General features: G+C 36.4%; 2 protein-coding genes across 2 annotated transcripts; both read right to left on the bottom strand.

Moving 5' to 3' along the window:
* Window positions 1-158: 158 nt before the first annotated feature.
* On the bottom strand, window positions 159-12,442 carry LOC131798540 (twinkle mtDNA helicase). Its single transcript, XM_059116193.2, has 17 exons — window positions 11,795-12,442; window positions 10,443-10,610; window positions 9,468-9,521; window positions 9,156-9,298; window positions 8,704-8,758; window positions 8,410-8,511; window positions 7,861-7,982; window positions 7,256-7,304; window positions 6,928-6,999; window positions 6,647-6,703; window positions 6,416-6,550; window positions 3,662-3,735; window positions 3,262-3,376; window positions 3,085-3,164; window positions 2,443-2,548; window positions 1,759-1,878; window positions 159-928 (listed from the first exon to the last, which is right to left on the bottom strand). Exons 1-17 carry the CDS (start codon window positions 12,245-12,247, stop codon window positions 389-391), a joined length of 2,445 nt encoding a protein of 814 aa, XP_058972176.2. The 5' UTR covers window positions 12,248-12,442; the 3' UTR covers window positions 159-388.
* Window positions 12,443-14,323: 1,881 nt separating this feature from the next.
* LOC131798616 (DNA-directed RNA polymerase I subunit RPA43) lies at window positions 14,324-15,757 on the bottom strand. The gene is made up of 2 exons (XM_059116311.2): window positions 15,209-15,757; window positions 14,324-14,566 (listed from the first exon to the last, which is right to left on the bottom strand). Exons 1-2 carry the CDS (start codon window positions 15,754-15,756, stop codon window positions 14,368-14,370), a joined length of 747 nt encoding a protein of 248 aa, XP_058972294.2. The 5' UTR covers window position 15,757; the 3' UTR covers window positions 14,324-14,367.
* Window positions 15,758-17,104: the final 1,347 nt, after the last annotated feature.

The following is a 17,104-nucleotide window of genomic DNA, read 5'->3' as shown; positions in this document are numbered from 1 at the left end:
AGTCAGCGTTTTACTAAGTACGAAGGGCTAACGCTCGAAGCGTCAGCTTTACGGTAGCCAATTAGCGTTATTAACTCAGTTGATAATATCAAATTACCCAGTTTCACCAAGCACCACTGGTTCAAATACCGGTGTTACACATTCATAGGCAATGCGACGACCATAACTAATTTTTTTACTTGATGTTGAATGACTGTCAAAGTGATTTTGAACATAGCTTCACTGCATCAAGACCACACTTAACTAATGTAAATTGTGTGATCGACTTTATTTATTAATTTTTTTGTCTTCTTCTGCCACATATCTCTCCAAACTTAGTCAGCGATCATCTGGCTCTTTCCCGAGGATAGACGCCTAATGCAGGTTTAACTGTTACGCAAATTCCGGGTTACTCGCTGGATTGGGTTACAACTCGCCTCCACGAAGATTTACCCACACTAGTACTGTTTCGTGGACCATTGACGGCTTTAGTGTACAAGCGGGTGCCGCTTAGAATCTTTTTGACTGCTTTTTTTACACTTTCCTTTTTTTCTTCCGAGATTTTATCAGAAGTGTTGTCGCTTTCCATAACTGTTTCATTGTGATTTGATTCACCGTTGATCTTGCTTATGTAATTCACATTTCTTGTAACTTCATCCGACGCTACTACGTCTTTATTCTCCTTAGCAGGCGTAGAAGAAACCGTCTTTGGTGACACTCCATTTTGTTGTGCTGATCTCTGCGCCCCAATAATTCTTGGCGCTGAAAACTTCACAATATTCACGTCTGCCGTCACTCTAGTTGCGTTAAGCTTTTCAGGAAGCCTTCCATTTCTGTCACTGGTGTTCATTGATGAGAATGTTTTACCAAATCCTGACATTGATAGAGATTCTCTGACAAAGTCCAAAGGAACGCGGCCCAGTACACCATCAAAGCGATTTTTCGTAACCTTTAGAAAATGAAAAACGAGAGAAATATCAGACATCTGTAAAATATAACAGCGATTCTCTAGTTAAACGGTTTGTCTGCCATAGGTGAAGTTTAGTACAAGTATCACATCCTTACTGTTCACCCACAAACAAACGACGATGTGCTGAGCTACGAGAGAAAGTGGCTTGCGATTACAATTTTATTTTCAAGACATTATTGGTTTACCGCGAGGGAAAAAAGGTTATAGGTATATAGAGAAACTTAATACTGGAAATACTGTCTGTTTTCCGTGAGAAAAGTATCATTAAGGATAATGAGACTAAAAAGAGTTAAGGAATGTAGATGTATTCCACTATGAGCTAATAACATTAAGGGGACGAAAGAAATTATACATCATTTGTGCACTCCACACCAAGTTACCTTGGACCCTAGTGTGTTATCTTGACGAATTTGAGCCTAAAAGTTGAAAATCTGACATATACTTGGGTAAAAGGAAGCCTTGTTTAAAAACACGAACAACAAGTACTACCACTGGTCACGTAATTGTAACTGCTCTGCAAACGAAAATTTTGTTATGACACCAGTAAAAGCCAGCCGCCATTAGTGGTAACACGGCTGATGATAACTGAGGACCAAACGGAGCACATATTATAATATTATAAAAATATTATATTATTATATATTGACTTTGTTCAATATGCACTTCATGCATGAAAAACAACAACAACAACAACTGAACACTACGAACGTCTACATTGACACGTCTACGTTGACATTCATAACGTTTTTCTTTGTTCCTCTGACATACAATTTTTATGAAGATGATAAATTCACTTGTACAACGTTAACCTGAAGATATTTATTAGCTGCTCCTTTCTTGCTCTGAAGAATGACCACATTGTCTGCTTCTTGACTGGCTTTTGCTGTACCGAAGATGGACGCTGTTTGCAGTTCAACATCATCATTTTCCTATGGACGACAGTGTGGATGTTTGTAAACTTTATGATGAACATATTTTAAAACAATTAGTATAACAATTAGTATAACTAAAAGTTGTATTTACATCTAAAGTAACAATGTAACAATCTGTGTTGCTGTTTGTCAAAAAACAAGCAAAAGGAATTTTGCCACAAAGTCAAGCATCTACCCAAACAATTAAGCGAAGCATATCCTTGAAAACATTTGAAAAGAAGGATGCTATACATGCTATACATGTACACTGTAGCACCGTGATAACAAAAAAACCCTACAGCGAGGACTTGTATTCCTGGGCCATTTGACACTACTTGACACTTGACGTTAAGGAATTTCAATCACAACTCTTAATCACCATCTATGAATGCATTTTCATTCTGCTATGAATTAAAAAATGGCAATGCAATTTATGACTGTTTCATTTCAGAGTACAGTCAATTTCTTCTTCACTTTTTTGGGGGGAACATGGGAGGAAAAGTCTAAGTCCCACCAGCCAAATTCAAGGAGAAACCAGGTGTGCCTATGAACATGTTTGGACCGCGTCAGTGCATAGCAAACCTTTCTTGGATGGATGACCAAAGTGACATGTACATTCCTGGTGCTAGCAAAATTCCTCAGTGCTGAGATCACGTGATTCTGAGCCGAAAATCGGTCGTCCCCACGGCTAATAGGAAATAACAAAAAAAAAAGAAAAAGGTTTAACTGGCAACGAGTAATGGTAACTTTATCCATCATATTAACACTGCAAGAGTTATAGTTCAACTAACGTAAAATTCTTAGCCTGAAGTTCTGTGACCGGTAATTTTTGTTAATTTCTTCGCGGCATCCTTAGCCACACGTTGCCTTTCAATTTTGATATTTGTCGGCATTCTCTAATCGAGAATTTTAAGCAACCAAGGAAAACACAAAATATGGTGATATTGTATAGTGTGTCATTTTGTGTAATTTGGAGTCCTGTGTGTGTGAGCATAAGCGCTTCAGATTCGTGATTCATTAGTAGCAAGGTCGACTTCTGCACCATAAGAGTCAATCGTCAACTGTTGTGCTTCTTGCCGGTTGAGCCGAGTTTGTAAACATGTAACACTTGAATTGTGTTATTTGTTTGCCTTAATTTGGGTGGGGTCAAAGGAAATCAGGGAGGGTTATTGAGTACATTTCCATGTTTAATACTAGAGACATACAGATTTACGTCCAATATACCTTAGATATGAGGTCATAAACTGTAGATTGTCGACGATGACGTGTTCGATGTCATACACATAAGCAGCATGACTCATGGTCTAACAAACCAGAAAATAATCGGTTATAATCATCTTCAAAGTAAAATACACTGCTGATAATTGACTACTTGAAATATTTATAATAAACATTACTTACTTCGATGACAGTGTTAATGTTCTGAGCTCCGTAGAAACACATGAAGTACATTGGTAACATCTCAAACTTGTCTGCCCAGTAATGAAACTGCTCAACGTTTCTCTCTAAATTCAATCTGAATACAAAATAAATGCACGAAAAGTTCTATTACCATAGTCATTACTTACTTCAGCTGTCTCTATTTCACTTATTTACAGCTTCATGTGCATGTGGTTTGTAAAAGTGGACTTACAACCAACGAAATGTACCGACTAAAATAGATTAAACGAAATCATTTTATCCCACTTAATCATTTTCTTAAGACATCGACATTTTAACATCGTTATGATATTCAGTTGTGACCTAATGAGGTTTGATTGTTTTATACTAAACAAACGTGAACCATATCCTTTCAACTTACCCCGAATACTGACACATCATCATTTTCACAAGGCGTACATTACGAATCTCAAAACTTCCCCAAAGCGTGTTCACCTGGTATTGAAAAACGACACTCAAAACAAAGAGAAAACATGTTAAATTACCCCAACATCCGAGCGTGATGAAGGGTAACCTGCGTTAAATATGATGATGATGCCAGTATTAATGACGATGACATCTATGTTTGATAGTTCTCTACATACATGTTTGTGTCCTTCATGGTATGTAAGCATTAAGTACTTAAATAATACAGCATTTAATTAGTAATAAAATGACACAACCAGTGCCTCTTTGATCGCTCTCCATCAAACGCTTGTCGCTGAGTAATCAAGTCGAGCTACGATCGTTCACAGGCAGCTGTACTCCACTTATGTCATGAACTGTTATCTAACTGTATTTTTTTATTTCCCTTGTTGTTAAATTGACACGTTAGCATCTAACGCACCTTTGGTTTTCCTTTATGTCTTAATTTTAAGGTTAGTGTCTCGAGAACTGTTGGTTTCCTATGTTGTCTGATTGTTATTTTAGTATCTGACGCACTATTGGATTTCCTTGTTGTCCGATTGTTACGTTAGTATCTCGCGCCCTTATGGTTCTCTAAGTTAGTGTCCCGCGCACTTTGATTTCCCTTGTTGTCCAATTGTAATGTTAGCATTTCGCGCAGTTTTGGTTTCCCTTCCAATCCGATGGTCACGTCAGAATCTCGGGCACTTTTGGTTTTTCTTGCTGTTTGACTGTTACGTCTGTACCTGGCGCACTTTTGGGAATTTCTTTTTATCCGATTGTTACGTTGACATCTTGCGCACTTTCGTTTTTTTTTTCTTGTGACTCTATTGTTACGTTATTATCATGCACATTTTTGTTTTTTTTTCGTTTCCGATTGTTACGTTAGTATCTCGCGCCCTTTTAGTTTTCCCTGATTTCCCACGGTTGCGTCAGTATCTCGCGCACTTTTGGTTTTCCTTGTTGTACGATCGTTACGTTAGTGTCTAGAGCACATTTGGTTTTTCTTTCTGTCCGATTTTCACCTTAGTATCTCGCGCACTATTGGTTTTTTTTGCTGTCCGGTTGTAACGTTAGTGCGTTGCGGACTTTTGGTTTATCTTGCTGTTTGATTGTTCCTTTTTTGCTGGCGTACTTTGAGGACTTCCGTGGTGTTCGATTGTTTCGTTTGCATCTCGCACACTTTTGGTTTTTCTTGTTAGTGTCCCGAGCACTGTTGGTCTTTGTGTCTCGTGCGTAGCAACTATACACGTCGCAATCTCTTACCGCTCGTGCAAGGTGCTTCATATAGGACGAAAAATGACGTAATGCTGTTGTGGTTTCTGTGAAGTTTACCCCACGTGACAAGCTACATGATGTAAGCGATCATCGCGTAATATAAATATGAAAAGAATGCGTAACCATGTTGATATTTAGTCGTAAGATCTGTCGGAAATCCTTATTTAGTGAGTAAAACGCCTTGAGCAAACAGAGGGATCTTCAGGACCAATTTAAATCGAAAAAGCAAACGTTACGAGAAAGCTTATCGTCGTAGACAACCATGCGTTTTGTAGACTGTCTTGTCTCAAGGAGGGCCTGAGGTGGCGAAGCAAGGTTATTTCGGTAGGTAAACCAGTCTTTTCGAAGTTATCAATACAGAATAGACTTCCAGTCAAACGCGCTCACATTTTACCTACGTAATTGACCTTTTGTATTTTACTCATCGTCACTTTTCTTCAATCAATACGTGGTCAGCGGTACACGCCCAATATGTAAGTTAATAGATTTTACGACGTTATTTCCAGCACGAAGATCTACCCTCCTGATAAAAAAAAATTTTAAAAAATACTGCACAATTGGTATTTTACTTTCGATTTAACTTGTAGATCTTTGTGTTTGTTTAGTCTCCATTTCATAATATTGTAACGCCCCATATAGGATCGAAATGTCGTTGCAAATTGTACCAAATTGAATCTATCTTTGTTCTACAGAGATAGATTCAATGTTCTCGTGTTGACATCTGTGCGTATATTTCGTACCTCAATTTCCAAAAACTGATATCATATTAAAATTGTATTTGCTATTGTATTTGCTTAAATATTTTCCATGCTCTTGGGTAGTATGAAGCGACTCCTTTGTTCTGATTGGCTACCCGAGGAGATGGGCCCTTCTCGCCCGCTTGGGATTGCACGCTTTGATCCCCCGTAGGAAAAAAAACCCATACAACAGACTTACAAAGTTCGTAATTTTTTGGACAATGTCGGTAAAGGAGTAAAAAAAAAAAAAAAAAAGCTGAAGATAGCCAAGGTAATGAAGACATAAACGACTGTCCTTGGTTTACTGTGCTAAAAAATACAGTAGGCTTTCTTTCCTGGCTCTCGAAACAAAAGGCATTATTGATTCCTAATAAAGCGAAATCTTTCTGCTTTATAATAAATCTTTTATTGACCAAGCTTATCCGGTCAAGATGGCTAATTACTAGTCTTAATTCTTTTTTTTAGCGTTTTCTCGACTTCGACTTCCTCGACTTCGTTGCGGTCCATAAAAACAACAACAAGAACAAGAACTCGGCCATATCCTACTATATTGCTTGTTCTCCGACTGTTACGATACTATCTGGCACACGTTTAGTTTTCTTTTCTTTTTGTATGTATTTTAGGCTTGTATCTGTACAAAATAACTACCTTACATGTTTATTTAGTTGGCTCACGCCAACTTGTTGTTTGAGAGTATTGTTCGTTGTTAAACTCACCCCCTGCATACAGAGATCAAGTGACATTTCACTTAATAAAGTTGTTTTTCCTGCTCCAGTGGGCCCTGTAAACACTGTCACTTCTCCTCGCCGTAGACCTTTCAGAATGTTGTTTAATTTTGGAAATCTCTTCCACTATAAATAAATTAATGAAATATTCTTTATCATCCACTTTTCAAGTATTCAACAGAACTACCGACTGTAACTTAAAATGCAAAGAAAGCTACAAACCTTCACTCCGGCGACTTGCTCAGCATTAACAAACTGATCAAAAACTTCACTCCTCAGCTAAAAACAAAATATTGAAAGAGCCCATATGCAGGGCATTTAAGATGGTAAAAAAACAACTTTGAAAAGATTGAAAATACGCATTACCTGTATGAAGAATTACTAGTAGAATTACTTGTAGAATTACAGTACTGACCACTACTAATAACTTTACTTTACACCTTAAAACTAAAGGACTGGTATCAAAGGAATATTTGCTAAAATTATATCTACCCAAGACAGACCTGGTGGAAAGTAGTGATTTTTTCATGGCTGATTGGTTGAGCAGCAGAAATTAATGATGTGAGATCATAACCCTAAAAAGAAAGAAAAAAGATAACATCAGGGTTAAACAAAAGTATGACCCTTGCAATTTGAAGCATCGTGTATGCAAATTATGTAAATACCTATAGATATATAAAAACTATTATCAACCTATGAAAAGATGTTAAGATTTCTTAAAGTAATAGATTCCCACATGAAAAATGGCAGAGAGACCAAGTAATGGATAATCTACACAAAAATGAGTGAATATACACTGTGCACATACAATCTGCCTCAACTTCAACATACCAAATTTAAAGCATCTAAGGCATTTGCTGGAGATTTGTCATCATTTGGCCTGCAAGGAAATTAAACAACTCAACGCAATTTTTTCGACAAAGTGAATTGTTTAAACATCTTAATGGAACCAGATAAATAGTCTGCTTGAGAGTGGTTTTGTTAAGACAAATTTATACATAGCTGAGACCATCAAGCTGAGTAATTCATATGGAGGGTGTGCAATAATTACAAGTTTGACTATTTGAAAGTTAAAATACTATTTCAAACTTTCAATTTATTCTTAGTTCACTTTCAACAACTGGTTGCCCTGAAGATCAACAGAGTTATTTTTTTAAAAGGTATTTATGGTCACAAGTCCCAAAAAATTACTCCTGCGTGTTTATTTGTGGCATGAAAGTAATAAGATATAAAAGTGATCTAACAACTGAACCAAAACATAATGCAAATTTATCAAATATCAAAGAGGGGATGACAGATGGATTATTGAGTTAACTATCTTTACTGGTGAGGGAGGAACAGTAACATGGAGAAGCAAATTGCTGTGAACTTTCTGTAAATTTTGGATTGTTCTTTCTAAAACACCAATTTCTTTTCTCTCAAACAGGAACAAGTACCTGACTAGGAAACACCTTTTCAAGTTTAACTTCTTTGAAAACTGATTGGCTGCATGCCGAGAGAAAACATCATTTCCAAACCAAAGAACAATCTTCTCAAATTGTTCAAGTTGTGGTAGAACCTAAAGACACAAACATTCACATCAGCATGCAACGAGCAAAATTATTTGTACATGTAGCATACCACTTGCATTTACGAAAGGCTCTTTCTATTTTAGCAACTCTTACTGTAATCTCCAAACACTAGAAAATTCAGTTTCTGGTTACACCATAAACCTGGGTCATAATAAGTAATACATAATTAAGTGATACTGGAAGATTAACTGAAACAAGAATTTTTTTGTATATCAAATAATAAGAGACTTAATGAGGAATCCTTTTCACCACTGATAGAAGCACTTATTTACTTCCCTTTGAAATTTCTGACTAAAATAGTTCACCAAACAGTACAAATTGGCTTTAAAACTGAAACAAAATTTTAGAGATGACAATTAACATGTACATTATATGAAAGTGCAAGAACTGATACATAAAGCATATGCAGCAAACCTCAAGAGGAAGGGAGTTTGTTCCCATTGGAAGGGAAATGGCTGGATAAATAGTTGATTGACTCACAGCAATAGCATCAAACTCGTTGGAAGTCAAAACAACCTAAAATTGACCAAAGTGAAATACAATTTACTTTGACTACAACAATTAGAGCCTGTGGATTGATATAGCAATCAGCCAAGAGAGTGTATTAATCAACCAAGCTGCTTTCACAATGACCTACATACAGTACAAGCACCTTGAGTTCCTTGGTAAATGTATGACATTCACCAGATATACATATGGGTAACCAACCTCCTTTTTTTCAGAATCTACAGTATTCCAACCAAATAGTCCCAAAAAGCCCTGCCTGGAGATCAAAATGTAAAAAAAATTGCTTAATAAAAAACAAAATAATGCATCTAACTAAAGTTAGACTGTGCTAATTGAATACGTACATTACACATATTAAATATTATCAGATTCAAATAAAAGCCTTCATATATGATCAGTAAGTCTTTAAGTGTGGGTCAAAGTATTGAGTTCTTGTGAAACATTCTACTGTTACAGTACCTCCCTTTACATAAGGATGCATGTAATATGTTTGTGCAAGGAATGGGGGTTATTTTTGCGTTGGCTCAAATTATAATATGCATTTAGGAGTAACAGCTCTTCAACATTTACTAGCTTTCCAGTAGAAGTTGAATCATCCATATTTTGACTTAACCCTAAAGTGATCAACATACAGGTACATGTCACTTTCTTACCGTGGTTCAATAGCAATGCAGGAGTCAGATGAGTCAGACCCCAGCCTCACCAGCTTAATGCCCCGAACAGTTTCCTTGCTGACATCATACCATGGGAATAATATACACTCATATTTTCTTGACCTCCCATTTTGCTCCTTGAACTATATGAGAATAGAATAAAATACAAAAAAAAATTTACCTTCAACTCTGAAGGAACTAGACAACAACAACTTTGAGTGGTAAGTATATTACAATTTTGGTCAATTTCAAATATCATTATCATCATTTTAACCACTAAAATCACTCAAAGTAATTATTAAACATATTCACCTCATGTTCAACAAATCTGACTTGAAATTTCTCCAATACATCCCTTCTTAATTCCTATAAATAGCAGGATACAAAGTGAACTCAGCAGAATATTATTCAGGCTATTCAAGGACAGAGCAAAAATTAAACACAGTTCTTATAAACAAGCAGGCTGATTCACACAGAGGAAACCAAATGTTTTCACCATCTTTTGACCAGGAAAAAAAAAAATACAATAATAATGAGCTGAACCCAAGAGTAAGAGCTGGTTGATCATGTAGTCTAATTGTGTAAGTGGGAGCAGTCATGAAAAAGTATTTTATCAGTAGCAACATTAAGTGGTGACTGCCATCTCAAAAAAAAAAATAGCAGAAATAATCCTCTGAGTCTAGTAAGGAGTTGTTTAAGTAAAGCAATGATTCTTGTTGGTGAGCTGCTAAAATGAAATCTATTTCTCAATCACTAAAAATTATCAAGGAACTGTTTTTGGTAAAGTGTTATAGGTCTGGTTCATGGAAACTGATTGGTCAGTTTTGCTGTGATATTACTGGTTGTACACGTATGCAAGATTCAGGTAGAAGAAATTGGTTAGGACAGGTCAGTTTCATTGTGTCAGTAAAGTTATGTCCTTCTATTTTCCTAATCTATTGTGTTTTAGCTGTATATAAGTTGCTCATATGGTGCTAGAAGTTGTTGACATCAGTTTGCAACCCAGCTTTCAGAAATCCCTGGTTGAAAGAAGCTTAAAGAGGAGGTTAAACACAACTTTAGTCTTACTGCTAACAACATCAGGGCACTTCTGACTAATCAGTTCTCACCAACCAGGCTTTTAACACTGACCTGACAGACAAATTGTCTCTTGACTCTGATGATGATGACTTCCACAGATTTTGTTGAATTGTCATCAAAGATTAGGATACATTAGGATGTAATGGTTAAATATGATATTTTTAATTACATTATTTGGAAACACTGGAGAGTAAAACACTGTTTTACCTTGACTGAGAAATGATTAATAAACTTTTCCCACATCTCATGATCACACTGAGTCAGTGAAGTAGACTTTTCCCATATTTGTCTGGCTAAATCTGAACTGCTTTCAATATGATTGCCATTTGAAGAGAATTTATTTGCCTCTTGAGAAATGTTTCCTTCATGTATCTTCTACATTGATAAAAAACAGGTCTAAATACACAATTTCAACTTGAATGGTTAGACAGACCTGAGAGCAAAAGTTGATCATGTAGTATGATCACTGGTGAATCTCCGAGGTAGGGTAGTTGAGAAAAAAAATTACTTTTGGTGACAGTGGTTGATGTTTGACAACTTGTCATTATTATAATAATTCAGCTGCTAAAATAGAGATTCCAAATCTGTCACTGCCACTGACAGAACTCCTTTTTTTGGCTCTTCAAATCCTCTCCCAGATTATTTTACTACACAATAAACATGTAACTGAACAACAAAATTGAAATTGGTTTTGTCAGGTTTTGATTTTTGTGAATCTGTAAGAGTTACTAGTATCTTATTTCTCTGCACAATATCACCCCAGCCCCAAATCTAATATTATGAAAGCAAAATGAAACTCAAATCACAGATCTTCCCACTATAAATACTGCAGATGTCATTAGGAAGGTTCAGAATTAAATACATGTAGATATGAAGTCTCCCTCAGTATTCCTTGTCTCCCAATCATGTTTTCATATTTTCCTGTGCAAGATCATGTTTACCTGTGCAAGATCGTGTTTACCTGTGCAAGATTGTGTTTACCTGTGCAAGATCGTGTTTACCTGTGCAATAATGGCTGAGTCCTCTCCATCATTTCCATAATTTATTATTACTGGAAATAGTCCTCAATTCACTTGTTCAACAGATGAGCATGATCATGAACTTTCAGAGGGTGGGCCAGGTGCATGTAAGTCAGCATATCCCTTGATATATGGAGGAAACATTGCAATACTACCGCTCTTTCCGCTGAATCAAATTTTGAAAACTATGATTCTATGGTTTGAACTGCAGAAAGAAACACTTTTAAGCCACCTCAGGCAATTACCTCACCTTTTTACATGTGTTAGGCACCTGTGCTGACCATATTATTTGAACCCGAGGAGTGATTTGCAAACTTTTCTTGTGTTCCCCCAACAGGCCAAATGGGTTATTATGCTAGTAAACTGATAGAAAGTGTGGTCTATCGCTTTTATTAAATAAAATTGAAACAAAATATGTTTCAACTTTCTATGGGTTACCGGTGCAATAAACGACAGGTTTTTGACCAATCAGGGCGCTCGTAGTATGTCGGTTATTTTATAAACATTGCAGACTGTAATTTTCACTGTCTAAATTTTTACCTTAAATTGACTCCAGGTTCCCGATAATCCACAGTTTTTGCAAAAATGACTTCCAGTAGTCTTATTAATATAAAGTGTTCGTGCATTGCCCTTCTCCTCTATACTCTGAGCTTTGCTAGCACATAGTGGACAATTTCCTATGAGTGAAGTATGACCGCGTTCGAACGTGAGTTTACGACTTGTCAGAAAATGCTCGATCTGCTTTAGGCTTGGTAACTGTTCACCAAAATCTCCAGGTAGCGTATGAATGATTCTTTTTCTGATCTGTGATGCAAACGTCGTCCCAGCATCAACACATATTGTGGTGCTTGAAGTAAATCGTTGGGATTCGATTTTTTGCTGAGAAACTAACCACGTGCAACAAGTTCGGCATGAATTCCACGAACTTCGCCAATTTTTCGCTAATTTGTGCCATGAAAAAAACCACGCCACCCGGTTTAAACTTTGGACCATTTTTTTTTTAAAGCATAGTCATGATCATGCTTCAGGATACAACAATTAGTTATTAGCCGGATCTATCGCCTGAAACATCCAGGCGGTCAGCTTTTCGACTGTGGGTGCGGGAGATAAGTTATACTATGGGTGGGAGGGGTTGTGGTCGCATCGCATGCAGGTAACCGTGATCACTCATCTCCCTTGCAGTTCGACATGTTAATAAGCCCTTCCTTGCGCACAAAGGATGTCTTTGAAAAACTCTATATACAGATCAAAAGTCTAGCAAGCTCTGCAAACTTACCGTTCGATAATCTCATCAAAGTTTAGGTGCACACCATGAATTATGCTGCGACGGAAAGAGCGAGTGACATGTTATGTTTCACTCTTCAGGGTAGGGTATAGCAAGTACACGCACCAGTCTATGTCCTTAGGTGCTCCTCGTGCACACCAAAACCCGAAGGACACTTACTTGTCATCAATCGGACCTAGGCAGCCAGGGTGCCCTATCAATAATTGGTACTAATCTACTATCTATCCCAAATACTACTATCTGACTGGCAACGCAACTTGCTATCTATATAAACAGTAGCCTCTATTTGGTGCAAAAACATGCCCAGATGATTGCTCGTGGACATTATCTCTTGCGAGATCCGAACAGTTCCAGGAGGGCGAAGCTCGAGGAAAACTGTAAGCTTCGAAGACCAGACAGTGTCCAAGGACAAATATATGAGCACACTTTTGTGCCAAATGGTACATGAAAAATTACTCAGTTCTAATTGGTTAAGATAAATGCAGTTTTTAGGCAATTCATTGCAGAAGAGGGTTAATTCAGTGCAAAGAAGTAACAAACCAGACTGAACAATTCCTTGAACTGTTTAGCCAACTTTGACCTTTTTTGCACCTTAAAGATGTGAAAATATCATTGTATATTATTGTTTTGATCGTGCAGGGTTGTTTTGACTAAATGCATAATGTCACTTGCAGGGTTTTAATAAATTATTTTTACACTTGATGTGTGAGCTTTGCTTTGGCATAATTATGATAAACTATCTTTTATTTTTCATGTATATTATTGATACATAATCACATGATTTTTCTTGTGCAATTCGGAATAAATGAGCACAATTTTTTTATAGACCACAAATTACAAAAATTTTGTTTGTCTGAAAAAATTTACTCATGCTCATTTATTCCAAATTGCTCTCAAAATTATGATTGTCTATGCAAATATTTTTGCATTTGATGGGAAAAATGGTAACACACAAGTTACTGTATGCTGCATGGGCTGTTTAATTGTCAGTGTTCTCTGGTATGACATTATGAACAAACAATTAGTCTTTTCTTCTGCAACAAAAGCTAAATGCTCTCCCATCTTGAATTAAATTTTAAAGACTTCTAACATAGTAGACATAGGGTTTGAAAATTGGGGAATACAACTTGGGTGTATCCTTGGATATTACCCAGTATTTGATTAAATCTTATTTAGACCAGTCACATGCCAACAAAAATATTTCATGGATTGCAATAGTGCTTATGGGTAGAGTGAGTAGGTGACAGCGTGTGGTTGTAAACAAAAAGAATTAAAAGCACGAACCTGTCTTAGTGTTCAGTTTAAAGCAGGTTGTGGATTTATAATGCTGAATTAGGGCCTTGTCTTGCCTCATATCACAAGATGGAATATCTTGAGCTCATAATCTTAATGTTACATAAAATTATAAAATAATAATTGATGGAATACAAGAATTTCTCCCACTTCCAAAATACTATTTCTTGTTTTAAAAGAGACATATCCTCTCATCCTTCCATTTCTTACTAATGTCACCTGCTTTTAAGGAATGTGTATGAAAACAAGGGAAGACTCCTTAAGAAAAGCGTAAGTTTTTGTTTTCATAACTCTGGTCAGTCTGTTCTGACACATTATTACCCTCCTATAAATATATATTACTGATCAATCTGGTTCGAAGAAGATCGCTGGATAATGGCAAATAACAAAATGGGGAGGTATCAAAGTGACTAGCCTCAAGAGGGCAAGCCTCTTAAGCAAGTCAATGTAGGATTCTGCTGCTGTTCTTAAACACAAAATGAGGACAAAAGTTACTCCAAATGTTTATTTTAAAAAATAAATCACAAATTTATATTTAAAAAGTTTTGGCCCCCTCCTTTCCTCTTGAATGTTTGACTTTATTCTTCTTTTTCTTGACTTTTGTATTTCCATCCGTTATGTTTAAACTGTTCTGATTCAGTCTCTCAGGGGATAGTTCAGTCACTCTTTCAGGCTGATCAGTTTCATCACTAGACCGTTGTTCATATCTTTCTATATCTTTGTGTTTCCTTTTCCTGTAACCAAGAGAGGAAAGTTACACAATCATGACAATGGAAAATATTGATGATGTATCTTGCAATACACAATTCTATTTATATCAAGCTTATGCAAGCACAAAATTTAAGCTACTTGTTTGTGATCATACTTAATATTAACTTGAAAAGAAATACAATAGCTGCATGATTTTAACAGCCTCAGAGGTGTTAGTAGAGAAATCATGTTTAAAGGCTAGAGACTAATATTTGTCCAAGTCAACTGAAACTAGTAAAGAATAATTACTGGATGCAGCTTTAATCCTCAGCCTCAGCCAAAGACACAAGGAGAGGGATAAAGAAAAAGCTAGCAAGTATGAATTCTGCACTGGTAGCTCACAATGAAAAAATATGACTGGCTATCAGACAACTATCAACAAGCTGCAACTAGTTGTCAACACTCAGCACTGATAGCAATCCATATGCTTCCAGAATCCTTGTCTTGGTTTTAGATTGTTCAACCATTTAAAACAGAACAGATTGAAGCTTTTGAGGCCCAGTTTTAATGAGGTGTAATATTATTACCATTTTCCCCACCAGATTTTAAAAGAAAAAATGTGGTCTCTTTTACATAGTATGCTTACACATGTGAGCTTACATTCAGCTACAGTATGAAATATTCACCTTTTGTTGACTTTTTGTTCCTTCACTTCACCTATTATCGCTAAAACGCCATTCACGGCTTCTGTTCCAATAACTTTAAATAAAAATTCAGATCCAATGTCCAGGCTATCAAAAAGTAATCCATTTTTAAAGTTTGATTTCGCGATCGAAGCGTTAAAACAATTGTGAACCAAACATCCAACGTAATCAACGCCAAGTTTGTTTACGGTTCCCACAAGCGTACTTCCGATCGTCGGCTTAAACAAGATGATATTTACTTTTACGTCAAAATGAATATAGGGTGATTCTTCTAGAATGGAGCCAGTTCTTTGCTCAATTTTAAAAGCTTCATAATTTACAGGCACACCGTTCAGAATGTCCGAATGCCTCATCAGCTTACTTTTTAAATGTTCCTGAACTCCTTTCCTCACACAACCGAGGTATCGTGGATGTAGTACAATATGTTCTGTTGTTTGTTCCTTCACAAAGCAAGAATTTGTTTCAGAGCACTTTCTTTTTGCTTCCTTAAGAGAAAATTCGTAAGGCACATGCTTCGAAGGAGACGCCATTTTGAAACTACCTACTCTGGGAAGCCTGGAAACTATTCTAGTAACTTGCGGAAATCTACAGTTCAGCGGTCGTGAAGGGTAAAATGGTTAGTGTTTTGGGAGGTACTCTGAAATGCATTCCTCTACCATTTTTAACGATGGCTAAGTGTAACTTTGATTTACATGTGACTTTCGCATTTGAACGCTCTTTCTTTGATAATAAGCTCCTTCTACTCCTTACTTTAACCTTCTCAGTAATCATGGTAAGGCCGAGAACTAGTCTGGCGGCTTCGATAAAGAAGACCAGCTATATGAAACCTATAATAGAAGTAAAGAAGTATTGCTATTATGATCTTTAGTGATGTTATTACTTTAATTAGTAGTGGTAATAATAGGAAGGCTTATTGTCTTTTCTTGGAAAATATTATATCCGATCGACACCAGTTTGATGAGAATGAAATTCGTGAAATTTCTGGTGTTGTTCTTGCTAGTTTTAATTGTTCATATCCTTTTTTCTATCTAATTTATTATTTTTTGGGGTCATTGTAGTATTTATCTTTTCCAGTTTTGGTACATTCAAGATTTTCATGATTCCTTTTTTTCACTATTTTTCTTAGCATTTGAATTTTTGTGGAAAGAACCTTAGTTGTACGATAATTTATGTCACAGTGCTTTTTAATCATCTCCTAGAGGTAATTGAGCCCAAACGATAGCAGCTGATATCGGGGAGTTTCTATAGAGTTCTTCCTTCTTCCAATGAAAGTATAGCTGAATTTCTGAAGACCAAGCAAACAAGAATGTTTAACTCATCTCTCTATTTGCCTAATTAGCGGTTCCATCTATTGGGAAACTAGTGTCAAACTGAAAATATTTAATTCGTTGATGAAAGAATATGCCGTGCATTAAAAATTTGCCGGCCAAAGGAAAATTCTACATATACCGGAAAATCCTATATGTACCGGAAAATACTATTTGCCGAATGTCTCACAGAAAAGCTTGATAGCGGATATCGGCAATGAAGTCAGTCCCTGGCAACATCGATCAGAGATTTGTATTATTCCTACACAGGAAGAGGGCGATTGGTTAGTTTCTACACGGTTTTTTTTAGTTAGTTTTCCCTTTTAGACCTCTCACGTCAGGCACACTTAAATCTCAAGCCTGTATTTTTGCTGATGAAATGGAAAGATATTAGTCCAGCTGTCGGCCTCTTCAGCTTCGAGAGGAAACTAATAGAGGAGTAAAATATTACTGTGGATAGATATTTTTATCACACCCAGCCAGTATAACAACTTCGACTCTTCTTCTATGACAATGGACTGATTTTAATATACTCAGTTGTTACAACATAAGAATATAATTGGTTTATTAT

This window comes from Pocillopora verrucosa, chromosome 8, assembly GCF_036669915.1.
Source record: "Pocillopora verrucosa isolate sample1 chromosome 8, ASM3666991v2, whole genome shotgun sequence".
Classification (NCBI taxonomy): Eukaryota; Metazoa; Cnidaria; class Anthozoa; order Scleractinia; family Pocilloporidae; genus Pocillopora; species Pocillopora verrucosa.
This window is presented reverse-complemented; position numbering and strand designations above follow the sequence as displayed.

What these genes read in the sequence shown, in the direction of transcription:
- LOC131798616 (XM_059116311.2), bottom strand. Translation starts at nt 15,756, where the DNA reads ATGGCGTCTCCTTCGAAGCATGTGCCTTACGAATTTTCTCTTAAGGAA. An exon ending in GAACAAAAAGTCAACAAAAG is followed by an intron (nt 14,567 to 15,208) that starts GTGAATATTTCA and finishes TCTTGGTTACAG; the next exon opens with GAAAAGGAAACACAAAGATA.
- LOC131798540 (XM_059116193.2), bottom strand. Translation starts at nt 12,247, where the DNA reads ATGGTCCAAAGTTTAAACCGGGTGGCGTGGTTTTTTTCATGGCACAAA. An exon ending in CAAACTCCCTTCCTCTTGAG is followed by an intron (nt 7,983 to 8,409) that starts GTTTGCTGCATA and finishes TTGTGTCTTTAG; the next exon opens with GTTCTACCACAACTTGAACA. An exon ending in AGCAAGTCGCCGGAGTGAAG is followed by an intron (nt 6,551 to 6,646) that starts GTTTGTAGCTTT and finishes ATTTATTTATAG; the next exon opens with TGGAAGAGATTTCCAAAATT.